Raw genomic sequence first — 17,408 nt, forward strand, 5'->3', positions numbered from 1 at the left:
TAAATGTAACAAACTTGAAAGTTAAAGAATAAATAAGATTCTCGAAAGGTGCTTTTAAAACAAATTCTCGCTTCTGAAAAGATAAAAGTAAAAATATGAGACAAATGCTTCTAATGTTAAGCATGCCTTTCTGGCTCACACAAAGTTTCAGAGAGAGCAAATCACGATCGAAAACACGCCAATTTCAGAATGAAGAAGTATTTATGTTTAAACACTGGATCTGAAATCAATTATTATTTGTGGTAGACAGTTCGCAGTATAATTAAAACCCTTCGGTTCTGTTTCGTAACGAAACAGTGGGAGTCTTTGAGAGTGATTTATTCTGAGTATATAGAGCTCGCCTACAGCATCAGTTCCGCTCTGTCTTCTAAATATGTATAAACTTCCCATATCACCCTAACTGGGTTGAAGAGATCTCATATAGTTCAAAACTGGAGTACTCAGCTGGTTTTGACATAGGATTTGTTATTCAATAGAAGGACATGTAGTCATGTTTTATTACAAGGTTAACAAAACACGAGTGCTAATGCGATTTAAACAAAATCTACTCCATTACAGAAGCACTCTTCACCAAACCTACCTCGGTTCGAGAGTATGGGTTTTGTCTGTTCACTATCAACAAACAAAATGGAGAAGCTGTCTTAGCACACATTAGATTTTGTGTGTGTGTGTGTCAAACAAGTTATATGAAGTGTTTGTTTTTAGAATAAGTTTATTGTAACTTTTTTATTATTTGATTGCTTAAGATTGTGTAGTCGCACGTGTGAGGTAAATGTATAAAAATAAAACTACAGCTTTAAGGATATATATTTTATAAGTACAGTTTAAGTTGTTTTAAATTTTGCGCAAAGCTACAAGAGGGCTATCTGCGTTAGCCGTTCCTAAGCAGTGTAAGACTAGAGGGAATACATCTAGTCATCGCCATCCATTACTAACTCTTGGGCTACTCTTTTACCAACGAATAGTGGGATTTACGGTCACAGTATAACGCCCCCACAGCTGAATGGGCGAGGATGTTTGGTGTGACAGTGATTCGAATCCTCGACCTTCGGATTACGAGTCGAGTGCCTTATCCACCTGGCCATGCTGGATTGTAAGTACAGTACAGTACTCGACCTTTAACAGGAGGCAAGAGCAGCAACGTGTTCAGAAAATAAGTAAAATGAAGACATTTCATGGTCAGTTTGTGTTTGTGAACACGAGTTTTTGTAGAAACCAAAGTGAAGTAATAAACAAGTTATATTTAGATTATTTTTTAAGTTACCAAACCAAGGGTTGAAAAATTTATTGATGAAAGATAAATTAAACTGTTTGTTTGGCGTTAAGCAAAATGTTACACAATAGACTCTCTGTGCTCTCTTAACCACAGTTACCAAAACTAGTTTCTATCGTTAGAACCCACAGACCTACAGCTGTTACACTGAGGGCAGGGCCTAACGGGAACCGAAATTCCGTTCAAACGTCATATAAACTGTATATTTTATCTTCATAAAGTTTTTTTCAATATTCCGTTTTGACTTTTAGTTATCTCAAAATATACGTAGAGAAGCATCACACATCCAGAAATTACGTCTATAGACAAAATGAGAAACACTTCATTAAACATGTACTGAAAAAGCGCCACCATGTGTCATATTTATTCAAAAGGTGTTTTTTAATTACATACTTGTCTATGACAACACAATATGCGTTTTTCGAGATAGTTTCACGTGATTATAACGCTCTTCTCCGGTTTGTTAGCAATAAATCTAAGGGCTTATAAAACTAAAATATGGGTTTTGATTCTACAATAAGCGCATTATTTAATACTTACTGTAATAGCTTTCCGCTTAGCATTAAACAAACAAAGATATTTTAACCTCAACAGAAACTCTAGTGGAAAAGAAGAGCCGGGGGAATATGTCCATTCACTTATGAAGACTTAGAAGTTAGCTCTTTACATACATTATCATATCCCACACTATTGGCTTCTGTAGTAATATGTTTGTGTTCTACTGTTACACTTACAAGCTTTATCTTCCAAAACAACATGACGATTAAGGTTGAGAGGCCTTTAAATGCAAAGTCATGCTTTATTCTTACTGGAGCCGAAGTTTCGAGATAAAACTTTTGTGTTTCACTAAGATTTCCTCTATGAATATGAACTAATTTCATCACAAAACGCTGGTGTAATAATAAAGGTATTTAGTCGTTAAGTCGCGTCTATTGAGATTCACTAACCCATTAAAAGAAGCGTTTCCATTCCCTTTTTTATATTCTTACAAGCTTCTTCTTTCAAACAGGATAAATTTTCACAGTACTAAAATAACCATATAACTACTTTTAAATTATTTCACAAAATTAACTAAATGTATACGGGATCGGTCTATTGGACCAAGCTGGTATCAGAAAAGTATTGTTAACTACAACTACGAATTTACTATGTTCATATTCAGGAAATGTTGGAAACTTTCAGCAAACAGTACAGGCAACTTGTACAGAAAAATAATCAGGGGCAGGTGGTTAGGGCACTCGATTAGCAATCTGAAGGATATGGGTTTGAATCTCCGTTCCAACAAGCATGTTCATCCATTTAGCCGTGGAGGCGTTATAATTTAACGTTCAATTCCCCTATTCGTGGGTAAAAGAGTAGTCCAATAGATGGCGGTGAATGATGATGACTAGCTAAAGCTGTCTTCTCTCCAGTCTTTCACTGCTAAATTAAGAACAGCCAGCGCAGATAGCCTTTGTGTAGCTTTGCACAAAATGCAAGCACAAACAAATTGGCTATGTTAATAAAGTTTTTGTACTAACGATATGTCTATGAATTGATAACGTCAGAATCTGGAAAGCTGGAATACAAGGTATTGTTCATGTGAAAATAATAAAAAAAACTTTTATTTGCCGTACCGTTTACAATTTACACTAGTATAATACTTAGAGTCTTTTCATTGCATAGTTAATTAGTTTAGTATTTTTATATGCTAACAAGAACTGTCTTAAACTCAGCAGTGTGGAGTAACATAAAAGGTTGATAATTCTAACAATAAATTCAACCTTGTTGAAGTACACTCTGTATAAGGTTAGGGCATGCACACTTTGACCACTACCCGTAATCACTCTTTGGCCCAGGTGGTTAAGGCACTTGACTCATAACCCGGGGGTCGCGGGTTCGAATCCCGTCACACTAAACATGCTTGCCCTTTCAGCCGTGGGTCGTTATAATGTGACGGTCAATCCCACTATTCGTTGATTAAAGAGTAGCTCAAGAGTTAGCAGTAGGTGGTGGTGACCAGCTGCCTTCCCTCTAGTCTCGCGCTGCTAAATAAAGGACAGCCAGCACAGATAGTCCTCGTTTAATAAGTATATGGTAAATATTTGTAATGGAGAATTTCCTCACATTGTATATACTGTTTCTCAAATAACGACATAGTAACTGATCTCCATCTATAAGGTTTTGGTTATTTCGACCCAGTTGGTTTGATGAGTTCTTTTGTTCAATATTCTTATTAGACTTTATGTGTTTTAACATAGTGTAACGGATTTACCGTCATACATCTATTTTAATACCCACGTATGTGTGAGTTTGAAACACCTCCAAGATCAACTATAATGCGTAAATATGAATCAGAGACAAAATCCGTTCTCAATTAAAATTCAAACCTTAATTAAATCTATATTTATCAGTGGGTAGAAGATCTGATCATGTCTGGTTATCAAGGTTTTCTTGAGTCACCCACCTTCGAACAAATAGAAAAATATAACAAAAATGATTTTCATCGTAACTACCAGAATTTTAGAATTAGAGGTTAAAAATCAGTAAGGAAAAATTAATTAAAAAGTGTATTGTTGAAATATTAGTCGATTATGTACCACTAGCCAACCAGAATTGAGTGATGAATATAAGATAGAAATCCAATTGAAACTAAAACAAATTGAACTTGTATCGAAGCGAAAAGAGAAAGTAGATGTCTCGAGAAAGAACAAGCCCGTATCGAAGCAGAGAAAGAACAAGCGCATATCGAAGCTGAAAGAAAGAGTGAACGTTTCAAGGCTGAATAAGCCTATATCGGAGCCAAGAAAAAATTAGGCTGAAAGAAATGGAAATTAGACTCGACTCCAATCAATCAAGAGTGTTCTAACGTCATATAAACTGTATATTTTATCCTCATAAAGTTTTTTTCAATATTCCGTTTTGACTTTTAGTTATCTCAAAATATACGTAGAGAAGCATCACACATCCAGAAATTACGTCTATAGACAAAATGTTTCATTTTGTGTTCTAACTGGTAAAGCACAAGAAGCTTACGCCGCTCTCTCTCTAGAAGATTGCACCAATTTTAGTAAGGCTAAAGCAGTTTTTTTCAAAACATATGAGTTAGTACCAGAGGCTTATCGCCAAAAGTTTCGAGGCTATCGTAACCAAAATAACCAAGCTTATACGGAATTAACCCAGGAAAAAAGGTTTATTTTGGTCGATGGTATAATTCTATGCATATCGACAACAGTTTTGACAAATTAAGACAATTATGTCTGATTGCAGAATTTAAATGTTGCTCAAGGAACAATCTAAATAGTTACTTGGATGAAAAGAAAGTTGAAGCACTACAGGAAGGTGTTGCTCATTTCGACAATTACACTTCAACACATAAAACCACTTTTCGTTAGAAGAAAGTCCTGCCAACTCAACAAAAGCCTATGCCTGTTCAATCCACTAAAGTTGAGGTTTTTTGTAAAAATTTTATCTCCTCTAGTTCGAAATCTTCAGACAGTCAGGATAGAATTTCATCACAATCATCTAGTCCTGTCTGCTACTTCTGTAAAAAATAAACGTGGTAATATGATGTCCAACTGTTAGTGTTTGGAAAAGAAAAAGGAGGCAACACCTAGTGCGTTCATGTCCACATATTGGATTCACCAGATCACTCATTGTTGTTGACTTGGCCACTAATGAAAAGGCTGAAGGAGGAATTTAGACTTTTTGTTTGTTGTTTCTGTGTCTTTGACGAATGACACTACTAATCCCATACCAATATGTATTTTACGTAGCACTTTGGCGACTCAATCACTGTTGTTAAAAGGTATATTGCCCATAGATTCAAGTTCTGCCAGTAGTGGGTCTGTTATTCTTCAGGATATTGAGGGTAGTTTTGTTAATATTCTTCTTCATAACGCTTAGTTTCGAGACCAAATGTGGTTGAAATAATACTTATTCTGCCAATTAAGGTTGTTGGGAAACAATTTGCTAGGAGAAAAGTTGATGTCGAACCCAAGATGGTTAGCCAGCCGATCACTGTTTCGTTTAAGAATGGAGTTGTTGTTGAAGAGAATCCAGACGTATTTCCTTTGTGTGCTGTGACTCGAGCTCAGGCTATGAAGAAACGCCAGAAATAAATGATAAAAATGTGTTCAGAGAATTTTTTTATAGATTTGTCTCAGACATTGTTTGGACCTGACGAGGACCTAGTGAATAATTATCTTACTTACAATTCATTGGTGAGTGACAATGATGAACGTGAGGATATAGTTCACCAGTTTTGTTTGCTAGAAGCAAAGTGATTGGCAAACAAGAAAATGATCCACAGATTCACTTTTAAAGTGAACTCCCAAAAGACGAATTGGAGAAAGTTCGAAATAGTTACTTTTTCAAAAATGGTGTGCTCATGAGAAAATGCAGACCACCAAATGTACCACCTTTAGAGTATTGAGCTGTGGTTTATCAACTCATTGTTCCAAAAGCAAATCGTTTTGATATATTGAAAGTTGCTCATGAATTTCCCATGAGAGGTCATTTAGGAGTCAACAAGATGTGTGAAAAATTATGAGACATTTCTTTTGGCCAAAAATTAGGCAAGATGTTTCCCAGTTTTGTAAAACTTGTTAACTGGTTAGAAACCCTAACCAAAATTTTCCGTTGCTCCTTTTAAATCCAGCTTTCGTAGAACCCTTCAGTGATTTGATTATTGACTGTTTTGGGCCTTTACCAAAAACTCGATCAGGGAACCAGTATTTGTTGACTATCATGTGCGCATCCACTCCTCTTAAGAAACATTTTATCCAAAAAAATTCAAAAGACTTTGATTAATTTCTTTAGTTGGTTGGCTTGTCCAAATGAATTTGGTCTGATCAGGGATAAAATCTTACGTCTGGGTTATTTGAACAGTTTTTTTTGTATGTTTTTTTAACCCCTCAGTGCTAAACAGACCAAATCTAGTGAGTACCTTCCCGAATCGGAAGGTGCTCTTGAGAGATTCTATTCTGCCTTGATAAATATGATGCGGACTTACTGTCTGGTTAACAAGAATGATTGGGATGAAGGAGTTAATTTATCATTATTTGCCGTTCATGAGTCAGTTCAGGAGTCGTCAAGGTTTAGCCCATTCAAGTTGTTTGGTCATTCATTTCATGGCTCTTTGAAGTTGTTGAAGGACAAATGGTTGAAAGATAGCCCAAAATAAATGTATTTACTGAATTATCTTTCCAGGTTTCAGTCCAGACTGTTAGGTGCTCGTGAAGATTATATTTCTAGGTTTCAGACCAGACATTTAGGTACTCGTGAAGATTATATTTCTAGGTTTCAGACCAGAATGTCAGGTGCTTGTAAGATTATATTTCCATGTTTCAGTCCAGACTGTTAGGTGCTTGTGAATATTATATTTCCAGGTTTCATTCCAGACTGTTAGGTACTCGTGAATTTGATGGAGAGAAAATTTGAAGTAATCCCAAGCTAGAATGAAAAACGTTTAGGACCACAAGACTGAAGAGTGCAAGTTCTGTCCTGGTTACCCACTGTGGAACATTCACTCAAAGCTAGGTACCATGGTCCCTATGAGGTTGTTCGGAAAGTCAATGAGACAGGATATATTGTAAAATGACCAAATCGTCGAAAGTATACCCAGCTGTGTCATATCAATATGTTGAAGCCTTTTCACATCTGAAAACACTTTAGCTGTTGAGTATTTTCATGATATTTATGACCGTCTCTTTAACAGTGAAATAAATTTGAAAATATTAGAGATAAATGAAACATCAAACTGAATAATTCTGAACAAGACTCTATCACTTGCCTCCTACAAAGAAAATCAACTTGTTAGTTTATTGATTGGATACGAGTGTAAATTTCCTAACGTTTCTAACCAAACTCACATTGTTGATCATGATGCTGACATAGGAGATATTTCTTCCTGTGAAACATCACCCCTATTGTGTGAATCCAAGCAAGGCAGATAAAATGTATAAATAAATATCTTGTATGCTGGAGACTGGCATCAGGGAACCTGTACAGACTTTCACAAAGCAAACCTTTGCAAAGCAAGATTCCTATCCAATTCCAAGAAGGGAGTATTGTACTGATAAAGTTAGAAATGCCAGATATATCACAGAATGTAACCTGGTGAAGGGATACTGTGCTGTTTCTCTAACTGGCACAGCAAAATATCTGCTTTTGTTATTCCTGATGAATTATACCAGTACAATGTAATGTTCCTGATAGATTATACCAGTACAATGTATTATACCTGTTGATGCCGGCGATCATGGTGCTGGTGCGATTTTATTACAATGAGACGACAGAGGTATTGAACACATCGTTTGTTATTTACTGAAAGGTTTAATTATTCAACTATAGAAAAAGAAAAACTGGCTTTAGTGTTACACATTGAAATATTCGAAAGCTATGTATCTGGGTCACAACAACCTATTGTCATGGCCAGGTGGTTAAGGCACTCGTCTCGTCATCCGAGGGTCCCGGGTTCAAATCCCCGTTACAGCAAACATACTCTCTCTTTCACGTGTGGGGACGTTATAACGTGACGGTGAATCCCACTATTAGCTGGTCTAAGAGTAGCCCAAGAGTTGGCTGTGATGACTAGCTGCCTTTCCTCTAGTCTTTCACTGATAAATTAGGGGCGATCCACCGCCAACTCTTGGGCTACTCTTTTACCAACTAACAGTGGGATTGACCGTCACATTATGATGCTCTCACGGCTGAAAGAGTGAGCATGTTTGAAGTGACTGGGATTCGAACCAGGGACCCTCAGATTACTAGTTAAGCGTCCTAACCACTTGACCATATAAGCTTTGGAAGCTGTAATTGTGATTGACGTTTGTTAATCGGAGAACTACAGAATTCGACCAGGAATGTTTGTATATTTCGAACATCACGAACCGTTCAGCTTTAGAGAATTAACTTCAGACGTTAGTATTTCTACGAGAACATTATACACCTATTTTCCCTTGTGAAAAGTAGGCTTGTAAACCGCGTTAGGCCAAACGAGAATAGAGCTAGCTGGCATTTCCGTTAAGTTAAGTCTACATGTGTGTGAACACAAAAGTAATTTGCACTTTGTGGGCCTGAACGGTTGATAAAATATTCAGTTCCAGATCAGACAGAAGACTAAATATTGTTTGTTGGTGTGCAACATTTTTGTATATAAATAATTATTTGTATTAACTAGTTGTAAAAATTCTTATTATAAATTGTATTGTTTTTTTTGTTTATTAAAACATATTTGTGCTGAAAAAGAAAATTGTGTAAAACTGTGTAAAAATGTGTAAAACTGTGTAAAATTGGGTAAAACTGTGTAAAAATGTGTAAAACTGTGTACAAATGTGTAAAAATGTGTAAAACTGTGTACAAATGTGTAAAAATGTGTAAAACTGTGTAAAATGTGTAAAACTGTGTAAAAATGTGTAAAAATGTGTGAAAATGTGTAAAAATGTGTACATCAGTCTTGTTGAGAAACATAATAAATTTGATTCATATCGAAATCCAATTAACTTTCATGTTCCTGAATTAAAATTTCCGGCAACATGAAATCGTAACACGTAACGTGTGCAACATAATAAATCGAAGACTCGTCCGAAATAAATTATAATACGTTACAATAATAGCAATATAAGTTCAAATTTTCGGTGTGTGCACACTAAAAGGATGAGTTCACACTCCTGGTGTGTACACACTAAGAAGCTAAGTTCACACTGAGAGTGATTTCACACCAATGAGACTAGAAACAAATCGTAACAAAGCGCCCTAACATTACTAAAAGCGATTACGTGTTTTTGGTTTAGCAGAAATACTGTTGGCGCAGGAAACTCCAATAGTTGGCTAGACTCTCACTTACTTGCCAGTTTAATCGATAACTGTTGACGGAGTTTGACACAACCTAAGCCTCGCAGAAAAGAGCACCTTGGAGAGCTCGTGAAGCTGATAATCAGATAATAAGCTGATCGTCATGTTTAGGCAAGTTTTGTGGTCCGTGGTTCTTTCCCTTACGTGGTGCGACGGTTATTTGTACCACATTAACGCCACTGAGGAACTGGATACGACTGACGGTAAAACCAACTGCTCAGATCCGGTACTGTTGCCAGTTTTCGACGATTCAGATCTTAGCTCGAACGTCAGCTTTCACGCAGAAAACGCAACGGCGATGTACACTATAGAGGTTCAAACCGCTGCTCAAGGAAACCTGTCACTGAACGTTAACGACCCTCTGGCTTCCCAATGCCAGGTGGTCACGAAAAACCAACTTACGGTGATCAAAAGTCCATCTTTCCCCGCCAACTATGGGCCTAACTTGAACTGTGACTACACAGTCCACCGCAACTCCTCTAATTCGTGTTCAGTAACTTTCTTGTTCAACGTCCTAGACCTCGAGGCCAGTGAGGGTTGCTATAAAGACTACGTGATCCTGAATGAAGAGAAATTATGTGGTTACGTCCCTTCCGCTGGAGTAACACGTAAGTCATCTCTAAAACTTGCTTCCTTCTCTCATTGTTCTAATTTCAAAATAAACAAATACTGACGTTGTCACTTGGACGCAACAAATACGTCCCAAAACAAGCCAATGTAATCTTCAGAGATTAACGCACTGTAACTTTTTTAAAGTGCCACGAAAGTCATATAAGTTTTCAACAGAACAAAATAAACCCAATTTCTCCAAAATTAACACACATCTGTCCCTATGACTTAGAAGTGACCTGCACGTCACATTAATTTTCAGTGTAAAAAATTAAACCAAATATCTAGGTTAAATTAACATTTTTTTACAATAATTCAGAAAACATTTCTATAACTCGAGTCTTGACGCCAGCTGTGCATGTTTCTGTAAAGGAAACATTAATTAATGTTTGACCTAAACAATAAAGTGTAACTTCATATAATTATTTCTTTACAATAGTGAAGAAACCCAAAAATATCTTATGTAATTTCCAAACAGCCAAAAACCTTTTCATTAACACTGTAACAGCCATTACTGTATAAACCAGTAATTATTGTTTATAATATTGTATAAACCAGTAATTATTGCCTATAATATTGTAACAACCAATAATTATTCCCAAAATATTAATCTTTAATTAACCTTTATATGTGTAGGAATAACAATAACTTTAACTACTCTCTCAGTAACATCAAAAATGTTTGGCCTTTAGTGAGATTTTACTTCCAACAGTTAACAGTCTACCACATATTAGCGAGGTTTTACTTCCAATAGTTAACAGTCTACTACATATTAGCGAGGTTTTACTTCCAATAGTTAACAGTCTACTACATATTAGCGAGGTTTTACTTCCAATAGTTAACAGTCTACCACATATTAGCGAGGTTTTACTTCCAATAGTTAACAGTCTACCACATATTAGCGAGGTTTTACTTCCAATAGTTAACAGTCTACCACATATTAGCGAGGTTTTACTTCCAATAGTTAACAGTCTACCACATATTAGCGAGGTTTTACTTCCAATAGTTAACAGTCTACCACATATTAGCGAGGTTTTACTTCCAATAGTTAACAGTCTACTACATATTAGCGAGGTTTTACTTCCAATAGTTAACAGTCTACCACATATTCTAGAAGTTAGTGTTAATACTCTATTTCCTTCTAACTCTAGTGCGTTGGTTTTAAAGTTTCAGAAAGACGAACGTAAGCTCCATAATAATGATTAAATCCATCAGTAATCGATTTGCTTTTCTCTAAAATGCGCTTAGAGCCCGGCATGATCAGGTGGTAAAAACACTCGATTCTTAATCCGAGGGTCGCTTGTTCGAATTCCCGTCACACCAAACATGCTCGCCTTTTCAGCCGTGGGTGCGTTTAATGTGACGATCAATCCCACTATTTATTGGTAAAAGAGTAGCCCAAAAGTTGGTGGTGGGTGGTGATGAATAGCTGCCTTCCCTCTAGTCCTACACTGCTAAATTATGGACGGCTAACGCAGATAGCCCTCGCGCAGCTCTGCACGAAATTCAAAACAAACCAAACCAAACTAAGCTGAACTTATGAAGGCTAGTGGTCTAAGGCTTGATTTTAGTCTTACGTATTGGCCAAACACGTGGTATTCTCACAACGGAACTTATCTATCTTCTTCATACTGTTTTTGTTAATGTTAACCATCTCTAGTTACGTGTATGTGTGTACAACAAACAAATATATTGCCTTCGGATACTAAAGTTGGATATAATTATACGTCAAACTGCCACATTTCGGCTCTCTCAACTATAACGTTCTAACCAAAGTTGTTGTTTCCAAATTTAGACGTTTGTTCTGCTTTTGGCCAGAGGAAGTTTGACGTTGCTTGATAAGCGCGTGAGAAATGCGTCCGGATAATGCAGGTGTTCTCTTAACATGTGGCTTGTCATACATTTCTGTGGATTGGGTATTGCTTATGCATGCTCACTGGTAACTACAATGTAAACATGGTGTAATGCAAACTTAAATAGATTGACTTAGTGTTGGTTGTAATAAGCATTACCTAACCAGATACACATTGTACACTATACTAATATTTAAAATAATAACTATTAAAAAGTTAGAGGGCGCTACCTACAAAACTGCATATAATGTTCTGTCCTTGTTGTTTTACCAACATTAATAGTATCTCAGAGTTATATGTGTTTTATATCCTTGCCGGATATGTATTGTTACAAATACTACATTCTCTCAGAGGTTCTTATTAATAATTGTATTTCAAATACTATGATGAATAAAAATAAAAAATAAGCCTATTAATATACGTGGTATTATCAGTATTAATTTTCAGATATTTGTATTCAGTCCATATACAATAAAGTTTGTGGTGCATGCACAGCTGTCCATATACAGTAAAGTTCGTTGTATATGCACAGCTGTCCATATACTGTAAGGTTCGTGACGTATGACAGCTCATATTACCCCGGTGCAAGAGAAGTGATGACTAGAAATTTGAGTAGAGACTAGATGACTAGAGTAGAGAATGGTTTGAACTGTATGGAAACGCTAGAGTAAAATGTTGAGATTACTGGTTTGATTTGGTTTGGTTTGTTTTGAATTTCACGCAAAGCTATAAGAGGGCTATCTGCGTTAGCCGTCCCTAATTTAGCAGTGTAAGACTAGAGGGAAGGCAGCTAGTCATCACCACCCAGCGCCAACTCTTGGGTTTCTCTTTTACCAACGAATAGTGGGATTGACCGTAACATTATGACGCCCCCGCGGCTGAACGAGCGAGCATGTTTGGTGTGAGGGGAATTCGAGCCCGCAACCTTCAAATTACGAGTCGAGTGCCTTTCCCACCTGGCCATGTCAGTTCTTGAGATTACTGACTTAGTCAGCTACTTGGTCCAGTGGGGTAAATGCTGCGCTTGTGTTTTCAACTAAGTACAAGAAATGCCAGAAATACCGAGTTTATAAGATTAATAGACATATAAAGCTGTTATTAAATCTCTCATTACGTGTAAAGTTTCTATTGGTTGTTACATGGAACTTGTACAAAGAGTAGTTCTTAAAATTGTAGATGGAAAAATAAAAATAAAGCGTTTTCGTTATCAGAGGACAAGAAAATAGAATAAAAATCTCATCTTTCGAAACAGTTACAAAACGTAGTCAAGCAACTTGGATTCTTCCAAATGATTTCTATGTTGGCAATATAGCTACCAGAGATTAAACTTTAGTGAAGATACTGACAATAAAACATGGTGTTAAATTTGTAAAAATAGCAGATGTATTTGGTCTGGAGGAACTGACAATAAAACATGATGTTTATTTAAACACTATTGATGTAGCCGTTTGAGGTGCTAGCAAAAATACCTGATGTAGAGTTTGCACCAAAGATGTGGCTGTTTTGAAGGTGATAGCAACAAAACCTGATGTTGATTCAAACACCAAAGATGTGGCTCTTTTGAAGGTGATAACAACAAAACCTGATGATCATTCAAACACCAATGATGTAGCGGGTTTGAAGGTGATAACAAAACCTGATGTTCATTCAAACACCAATGATGTAGCGGATTTGAAGGTGATAACAACAAAACCTGATGTTTATTCAAACACCAATGATGTAGCGGGTTTGAAGGTGATAACAACAAAACCTGATGTTTATTCAAACACCAATGATGTAGCGGGTTTGAAGGTGATGACAATAAAATTTGATGTTGAATTAAAAACCAAAGTTGTATCAGATGCGAAGTTCATTTAAACTCAAAGGATAAATGTTTGTAGAGACAACATAAATTTGTATTTATCATGTTTTTGTATATTATTCAAACATACAAATATATTCGATAAAATTGCGAAACACACAACGAGATGTGGCGTTAAAATTTTCTTTGACCGTAAAATAAGCAATACTGACAATGTAATATTTAAGTATTAATAAAGGATTACTGTAAGTCCAGGACCACATATATCAGTCCAGCAATTCGATTAATGAAGAACACCTTTTTATATGAGTTTTTTATCAAGAAGATAATATAAGAACAGAGTAAACCGATAGAAAAACATAAAATTGATATCCGTTATTCAGAAAAATTAGGCCTTTGTTTTCACTTTTGCAGTATATTTTGAAAAGTCTTAATAAATTGTAAAATGGCGGCTTTATTTGTCGATATTCTTTTAGTTTATGTTCATATCATAATATCTTGAGACGATAAACATTGTACATGAATAAATTATTTTATTTTTACATTAAAAGGAGCAGACGATTGTTTTGTGATTCGAAGGATTCTCATGTTACCTACAAATTGAGGAGAAAATAAAAATTGGTTATGAAACTCTCGTAAATTATTTCATTTTTAATGCCCCTAACGATCTAATCTACATGAAAAATCTTTTTTATATACATCCACCTAATATTTGCGTTTCATTTTATCCTGAAAATAAATGTTTATAGTGAAACATACAATCGATATAAACATTAAATATTGAACCCTATGTAAAAATTACGAACTAGGATTACTTTTTATCTTTACGAAGGAAAATATCTAAATAATATAAAATAAAAATACTGACTGGATGCTAATACCATGATAAATATGTGAAGGTTACATACGAAGTTATCACGTGTATCGTACCAATGTTCAGTTTGAACAGCAAAATGTATTAATGTATTTTAAGAAATTCTCTGTGTAATGTGTGAAATATCACACTTTTATGTCGGGATATTAGTATACGATTAAGGCATGGTTTTTCAGTCACGAAAGTTTTAATGTTATAATGTAGTTCAGTTATTACATTCTTAATGAGCGGCAGTAAAAAACGTTAATTTGAAATAAGACGATTCTTACAATGACTATGTTGTTATTTCAGAGAGTAAACAATTACAGAACTGATTGTTATAACCCATTCTCATGCATGAAAACGAAATAATTATTATACATAATTCTTCGCGAGCGCATTCTTACCTGTGATTTCCCTCGCGGGAAGTGTGAGATGAGCACACTCTTACCTGTGATTCCTCTCGCGGGGAAGTGTGAGATGAGCACACTCTTACCTGTGATATCCTTCGAGGGGAAGTGCGAGATGAGCACATTCTTACCTGTGACATGCTTTGAGGGGAAGTGCGAGATGAGCGCATTCTTACCTGTGATTCCCCTCGCGGGAAGTGTGAGATGAGCACACTCTTACCTGTGATTCCTCTTGAGGGAAGTGTGAGATGAGCACACCCTTACCTGTGATATCCTTCGAGGGGAAGTGTGAGATGAGCACACTCTTACCTGTGACATGCTTTGAGGGGAAGTGTGAGATGAGCACACTCTTACCTGTGATATCCTTCGCGGAAAGTGTGGAGCACACTAGTGCTCTAGTGATTGGATTTGTTTGGACTATAATGGAAATGAGCACACTCTTACCTGTGATATCCTTCGCGGAAAGTGTGGAGCACACTAGTGCTCTAGTGATTGGATTTGTTTGGACTCTAATGGAAAGGTCTGAGCCTGATATAGTTATATAGATAGATTTCCGCCATATGATATTTTGTACTTTGACCTTCTCCTTTCTGAATCATATACATATCCTCGTATTATAAACAGTTTGTGTTTGTTTGTTTAGAGCACGTGATTAGCAGAATCAATAGATTAGCAGGAGAGCAACTAGTCGAATGTAATAGTCGGTGCTTACCACCACTTTTATAACACACCCAAAAACCCACAGTGGGGAACGCTATTTTGCCATAGAGACCCTAGAATATACATTCGGGCACACTCAACCTAGTTATAAATAGATAATTTTAAAAAGTAAATTTGTGGTTCATTGTCCCAAGTTCAGAAAAGCAAAGACTTGACGCTGTAATGTACGTTGTCATTTTGAACCCATAAACGTTCGTAAAAATAATTTTTTTATTTTATATTTTTCACTTGGTATAAATTGTTTCTCCAGGTGTCATCCAGTTTCAGGAACCAGTAGTAGTAATGAAGTTTCATTCAGACGGATATGGATCTGGCCTCGGCTTTCTGCTGACCGCTGTCCAGCAAGAGTGCCCGCCTCTTAGCTGTGATGGGAACTTCTCTAGCTCTCAGTTTAAACTTACCAGTCCCAATTTTCCATCGAACTACAACAATCGCCAAATATGTGATTACATCATTGCTAAAAATTCTAGCCTGGTGTGCATGCTGCGCCTCCAGGTGGAGCTGTTCGACGTTGAATACGACGACAAGTGTGAAGCTGACTTCTTTGAACTGGGTGGAGAGAGATTTTGTGGAATTATGTCCGAAGGACAGACTGGTAAGATATGATGTTATTAGATAAAATCATTAGATCCTGTAATAATATGTAATTACAACTCACTGACAAATTAAGTAGAATTACTTTACTTATGTAATATCATTACTTATGCCTAACGTACGTAATACGAATCTTGTTCATCACCCAGAGTTACATACAACTTACATACACACTTTGTACATAACTCTAGGTTCCATCCATACCTTGTCCATGCCTCAAAGATACAAAAGAACTTACACGCGTTTTGATGACTCAAGGTTACGTGCATACTTTGTTCGTGAATTAGGGATACATACAATTATATACACACTTTGTTCGTGACCCAAAGTTATGGACAACTTACGTAATGCCTTGTTCGTAGCTTGGGGATACATACAACTTATATACACACTTTGTTCGTGACCCAAAGTTATGTACAACTTACGTAATGCCTTGTTCGTAGCTTGGGGATACATACAACTTATATACACACTTTGTTCGTGACCCAAAGTTATGTACAACTTACGTAATGCCTTGTTCGTAGCTTGGGGATACATACAACTTATATACACACTTTGTTCGTGACTCAAGGTTATGTACAACTTACGTAATGCCTTGTTCGTAGCTTGGGGATACATTTAACTTATATACACACTTTGTTCGTGACCCAAAGTTATGTATAACTTACGTAATGCCTTGTTCGTAGCTTGGGGATACATATAACTTATATACACACTTTCTTCGTGACCCAAAGTTATGTACAACTTACGTAATACCTTGTTCGTAGCTTGGGGATACATACAACTTATATACAGACTTTGTTCGTGACCCAAAGTTATGTACAACTTACGTAATGCCTTGTTCGTAGCTTGGGGATACATTCAACTTATATACACACTTTGTTCGTGACCCAAAGTTATGTACAACTTACGTAATACCTTGTTCGTAGCTTGGGGATACATACAACTTATATACACACTTTGTTCGTGACCCAAAGTTATGTACAACTTACGTAATGCCTTGTTCGTAGCTTGGGGATACATACAACTTATATACACACTTTGTTCGTGAATCAAGGATACGTACAATGTACATACATACTTTGTTCGTAGCTTGGGGATATATACAATTATATACACACACTTTGTTCGTGACTCAAGGTTATGTACAACTTACACATATCATGTTGATAGCTCAAGGCTATACAACTAACATACACTTTGTTCGTGCTTCAGGGCTATAAGGTTTAACTTCTGCATTGCCTATAGATATCCTATCTATGAATCAGGGCCAGGCGGATCTTGTTCGTGATTCATGTAATTATTTTAACATTTGGTTACAGAATTTACTAGCGAGATAAACTGCACTGGTGAATCAGGTTTTACTGTGTCTTGTCACAAGATTAATATGTGGATCTTCTTTGTCATAAGTAACTTAGGGTTAGCTTATGATCATGAGATGATCTGATATTGTGTAGTC

At 36.3% G+C, this 17,408-nt stretch overlaps 1 protein-coding gene across 1 annotated transcript; it reads left to right on the forward strand.

Annotated features, from left to right (window-relative positions):
- Positions 1-9,067: 9,067 nt before the first annotated feature.
- On the forward strand, positions 9,068-17,396 carry LOC143257781 (embryonic protein UVS.2-like). Its single transcript, XM_076516813.1, has 3 exons — positions 9,068-9,717; positions 15,606-15,950; positions 17,272-17,396. The coding sequence occupies exons 1-3, from the start codon at positions 9,213-9,215 to the stop codon at positions 17,394-17,396; spliced, it is 975 nt and encodes a 324-aa protein (XP_076372928.1). The 5' UTR covers positions 9,068-9,212.
- Positions 17,397-17,408: the final 12 nt, after the last annotated feature.

The sequence above is a fragment of the Tachypleus tridentatus genome, chromosome 7 (assembly GCF_004210375.1).
Source record: "Tachypleus tridentatus isolate NWPU-2018 chromosome 7, ASM421037v1, whole genome shotgun sequence".
Lineage (NCBI taxonomy): Eukaryota > Metazoa > Arthropoda > Merostomata > Xiphosura > Limulidae > Tachypleus > Tachypleus tridentatus.

Bases quoted from the DNA above. Each gene is read 5' to 3' on its own strand.
- LOC143257781 (XM_076516813.1), top strand. From the start codon at position 9,213: ATGTTTAGGCAAGTTTTGTGGTCCGTGGTTCTTTCCCTTACGTGGTGC. The intron at 9,718-15,605 runs GTAAGTCATCTC...TTGTTTCTCCAG, and splicing joins CCCTTCCGCTGGAGTAACAC to GTGTCATCCAGTTTCAGGAA. The intron at 15,951-17,271 runs GTAAGATATGAT...ATTTGGTTACAG, and splicing joins TATGTCCGAAGGACAGACTG to AATTTACTAGCGAGATAAAC.